The 4,926-nt window shown below is 51.1% G+C and overlaps 2 protein-coding genes across 2 annotated transcripts in view; one reads left to right on the plus strand and one right to left on the minus strand.

The window, feature by feature from the left end:
• The window catches only part of MONBRDRAFT_30268 (uncharacterized protein), a gene marked incomplete at both ends in the record, with an annotated part of 4,708 nt that extends 3,036 nt beyond the window's left edge, over positions 1-1,672 (plus strand). Inside the window, 2 exons of the mRNA XM_001750688.1 lie at positions 339-1,348; positions 1,466-1,672. Of these exons, the coding sequence (XP_001750740.1) occupies positions 339-1,348; positions 1,466-1,672 (1,217 nt within the window). The remainder of the gene's footprint in view (positions 1-338; positions 1,349-1,465) is intronic.
• A 1,222-nt stretch (positions 1,673-2,894) lies between these two features.
• Positions 2,895-4,805, minus strand: MONBRDRAFT_30269 (uncharacterized protein; the record flags this gene model as incomplete). Its single annotated transcript, XM_001750717.1, has 2 exons — positions 2,895-3,678; positions 3,775-4,805. The coding sequence occupies 2 exons, from the start codon at positions 4,803-4,805 to the stop codon at positions 2,895-2,897; spliced, it is 1,815 nt and encodes a 604-aa protein (XP_001750769.1).
• Positions 4,806-4,926: the final 121 nt, after the last annotated feature.

Here is a 4,926-nt window from a genome sequence, read left to right on the forward strand (position 1 = left end):
TCGCCGAAAGCTCTTTGAAGGCATTTGCCTCCAATTTTGTCCAACTGGCTATGAAGCTTCGAGCGACGACGTTCGTGGCCAAGAATGGTATGTCAAGCCCAATCTCAATTTCAACTCACTTGTGCGTGTATTGCTGTTGCTGTTGTTGTCGTCGTCGTTGTTGTTGTTGTTGTTTGAACCCTTGTCGTGTGTGAGTGTGTTTTGCGTTTTTCCACATTGCTGTCTTGCAGCTAGGTCTCAAATCTGAAATTCGCCTCACCATTCTGCCGGTTTTCTTGGGGGCTGGCCACCATTTTTTAGTGTACGAATTGCTACGACTACCACCACCACGACCGCAGCACCGACTACGACAGCGGGCCCGACAGACTTACCTGAGCAGGCTGATATCGAGCGAGCGGAACCGATTTGCCTCTCGGGCAATAACTCGTGGGTGCGCTTTGCCTTGGAGAAGGGTTTAACCAGCAACGATTTGGCTATGGACTTTAGGACGGCGCGGTCTTCGGGCATTCTGGCCATCATGCCCAGTCAAGTGGATAGTAGCGACTACTTGGCTGTCTTTCTTGTGGGCGGCCGTGTGCGTTTTGCCTTTGATACCGGAGATGGCGCTGTTGTGCTGACGACGAATGCAACATATAACGACGACCGATGGCACAATCTGAGCGTGACTCGAGTGACGCTCGAGTCAACGGTCTTGACCACGCTGGATGTGGATGGCGAGATGGTGTCCGTCATGACGACAATCGGATCGTCAGGTGGCCAGCTCGATGTGAGTGAGACCATCTACTTTGGTGGCTTTGATACGGCCCAGGCATTGCCCTCGGGCCTCTCGGTATTGGGAGCGCAATCTGTCTTTGAGGGCTGCTTGGATTCCCTTCAGATTGATGGCACCACTGTCACTCTGACCTCACCCAGTCGCACGGGGGCTTCGGGCTTGGCGCGATGTGATTCGGTGACTTACAACACGCGTGGCTCGTATGTTCTACACACGGGCATTGCCGTCGTTAACATGCCGAGTGGCAGCAACTTGGAGCAAGACGGGCACCGCGTTCGCTTTCGCACAACAGACGGCGACGGCAGTCTGTTGTACTTGCCGGGCGTGGATGGCTCGGGTGAATTTATCGGTCTGTCCCTCGTTGATGGGCGTATCCAGTTGGAGCAAAATCTGGGCGGTGGCGTTGTGACCGGTCAGACCCCAGCCCCGCGTCGCTTTGATGACGGCGAGTGGTATGAGGTTGAGTTGTTGCGCACGGGCCCGCAAAGCTTGGCCGTGATGAATGTGTCTGCTTCTGATGGCTCGAGCTATCTGGCGTTTGTAACCTCGTCCGTTCCCAACAACAACAACGACTCGGTATGTGACCACTCAGCGCTAGAATATCCCACCTTGCACGTTCTGGCGGTTTTTTTTTTTTTTCTTCTTCTTCTTCTCTTTCATCTCATTTGCTGTGCTTGATCTCTCTTGGAATAGGATGATGCCAGGTTTGCGAGCAATGGTGAGGTCTACATTGGAGGTGTCAGTGTGACTGCGGATGAAACAGCATACACACGACTGCATGACGGATATCTGGGCTGTATCAAGGCCGTGACGATTAATGGCGTCGCATTGCGCCCGACGGCTTCAACCGCCACCTTAACAATTGGTCTGGACATTTGCACGCCATGCAACAACCTGTAAAAAAACCGGTTTGACTTGAGTGTTTGACGTTTGTGATGAAGGGCCACAGTTGTGTTCTTATCTTGCCGTGCCTCCCCCGTGTGGCACGCCTTGTTTCGAAGCAGGGCTGCACCCGACGAGTCGCTTGCTGTGTGGCTTTTCCCTTTCTATCTATCCGTTGTTGTTGTTGTTGTTGTTGTTGTTGTTGTTGTTGATGCTTTTGTTGGTATTTCATGATTTTTAATGGGTTTTCTTTGAATTTTCCCTAGAATTTTTTTTTTTTCCAGACTTGTCAAAATTTGATTCTGTATTTGAATACAAGATTACAATATGCACGTCCTGATTTCGCAGCCAGCCATGGGTATGATTCGGAGCGGGACCTGACCTCAATAGCATACTCACATTGACAAGGAGGAGCACCAGCAATGTTTATGTCTTTCTCGAATATCCACACGTTTCATGATGCTGGCCTAAACATAGTGACATTGTGTTACACTGGATGCAAGCAGCGCCGTAGGATTTCGGGATGTGAATTGTCTTGTTAGATTCACTCGTACTTGGCTTGAAAACTCAGGGTCGATCTTGCCTGATTTTGTGTTGCTTTGAGCTTCAAGCAATGCCGCTCCATGTCTTCTACAATGGGATCTCCACTCGGCTACCACTGGATTTTTATTTGGCAGGAAAAGGCAGCTCGGTGGGGTGGTTTTCCCATATGGCTCTGTAGGGGCACTGTCACTTGACCTGCTTTTTTCGTCCTTCTCTCGGACCCCAGCACAGAGTGATCCACGACTCACTGCAGATGCGATGGTAATCCCTTTGTGCGTGTGTGTGTGGTTTCAGTGTCAATACGGCTGATCACATAGAAATGATCAATTGGGGCTGAGCTGTCCAATTTCAAAAACTCGGTGCCACCAGCTGAATCCTCAACAAGATAATAGGTTAATAAGAGACCAACAAGTAAAAGACAAAATAAAAAGCAACTCAAAACAAGAAAATACTGCGAAATACAAAGTTTTTCAATGTGGAGCAGCAAGTCGCGCGCACAAAGCTCGTCAGACAAGACTGGCAGCACGATCACACTACTGCGCATCAGACATCATGCAACTGGACAAAAAGTTAGCACACCAAACCAAAAAAGACACGACAAAGAAAGAAAAACACGTCTGGGCAAACGGAACACAGCTGCTGTGTTACATGAAATGTGGGCAAACGGAACACAGCTGCTGTGTTACATGAAATGTGCTCAAAGGCGACGGGCCGTCAGTTCGACGGAATCAAAATTAACCTGTCCGACAGCTGTGCCATAGCCCATGCGCACAATAAAGGTGGCATCTGGCGGCAAGTCAGAGGGGATAACGCAGGTAAGCTCCTTGGTAACAAATTGTCCCTGGATCAAGGAGGTCGCAGGCAAGTCCAGGCGTTGCACCACAATGCCGGTATTCGTGCGAATGGACACATAGCTGTCGCCGATGGTGGTGAATTCATTACGCCAGCCGACACGCACGGTCAAAGACATCTCCACGCCGACATCTGCACTTGTCAGGGCCGGTACAGCTTGCTGGATGTAGCTCCCCGAACGCACATATGCAGCCTGTCCACCCTCCAATTGACCCGCCGCATAGCTCACACCAACTGCTGGCTTGTAGACGCCGGCTTTGTTGTCTCGCGCCACCCAATTGGCGATGCTTGTTTGGAAGCTGCCGGTGAAGCTATCCACCTCAAATCCGCCATTACCCAGCGCCACAAGCGTCAAGAAGGAGGTACTGGTAGAGGTGCTAGTAGAGGTACTGGTTGAGGAGCTAGTATCGGTACTCGTGGAGGTACTGGTTGAGGAGCTAGTATCGGTACTCGTGGAGGTACTGGTTGAGGAGCTAGTGGATGAGCTGGTAGAGATGCTAGTGCTGGTTGACGTTGCGAGGTCAAAGGTTGTTGTGACATGCACATCGTCAAAATTGACCTGGAAACGATCGTTGTCATTGCTCAGTGTCAAGCGCACGGCCTCGCCATGTAGGATGGTAAAATCGTCACTATCAACAGAGAAAAACACGCGCACAAAACTGCCAACGACTGCTTCTGATTGTACAACAATATGCCCTCCTAGAGCAATTCCCGTCGTGGCCGACCGCAGAGAAATTGATGAGGGCACAAAAACGCCGCCATTTTGGTCAGCACGGAATCCGACCAGGGCTGACACGTTGATCAGCTGGTGTGGTGCCAACACCAAATCCAGCACTTGCGACACGCTGGCTTGGCGATTGAGATAGGCAATGTTGCGTCCGTCAAAGTCCATGTTGGGGAAGGCCAAGCTATCTGCCGCATACACGCCAGCGGGGCCAGAGGTTGACCAAGATTGAATCGCATTTGGCTGGAAATCTCCAATTTCACTGATGTAGTCAGCCTCAAATGAAGGGTTTAATACAAGGGCGACAGAATCTGTGGAGGTCGAAGTTGAGGTTGAAGTCGAAGTGGACGTCGAAGTGGACGTCGAAGTGGAAGTGGAAGTGGAAGTGGAAGTGGAGGTGGAAGTGGAGGTAGAAGTAGAGGTGGAGGTGGAGGTAGAGGTAGAGGTAGAGGTAGAGGTAGAGGTAGAGGTAGAGGTAGAGGTAGAGGTAGAGGTAGAGGTAGAGGTAGAGGTAGAGGTAGAGGTAGAGGTAGAGGTAGAGGTAGAGGTAGAGGTAGAAGTAGAGGTAGAGGTAGAAGTAGAGGTGGAGGTAAAGGTGGACGAGGAGGTGGAAGTAGAAGTAGAGGTGGACGACGAGGTGGACGAGGAGGTGGAGGTAGAAGTGGAAGTGGAGGTAGAAGTGGAGGTAGAGGTAGAAGTGGAGGTGGAGGTGGAGTTAGAGGTCGAGGGAGAAGTGGAGGTGGGGGTGGACGTAAAATCAGAGGCAGAAGTAGAAGCGACGGAAGAGGGGGTAAAACTCGATGTTTCGGAAGAAGTGCTGAATTGCGATGCAGTGCTCGTGCTCGAGGATGATGACTCTGATGTCGACGTCAGTGTTGAACTTGAGCTGCTGGTAGAGGGGCTTGAGCTCGTCGACACGCTAGTCGAAGTGGAGGTTGAAGTTGACGTCGAGGTTGATGTTGAAGAAGATGAAAATGTGGAGGAAGATGTTGAGGTGGCAGTGGACGTGCTCGTGCTCGTGCTGGTAGGCATGGTTGAGCTCGATGTAGAGCTCGACGTGGTGATGACGGCTGGCAATCGGCACACAAAACTTCGGGTGCGACCACATCGCTCATCTGATACTCGCCTTGGAGATCATCGTTCTTGGTGCGCA

This window comes from Monosiga brevicollis, genomic scaffold (assembly GCF_000002865.3).
Source record: "Monosiga brevicollis MX1 MONBRscaffold_46 genomic scaffold, whole genome shotgun sequence".
In the NCBI taxonomy this organism is placed as follows: domain Eukaryota; class Choanoflagellata; order Craspedida; family Salpingoecidae; genus Monosiga; species Monosiga brevicollis.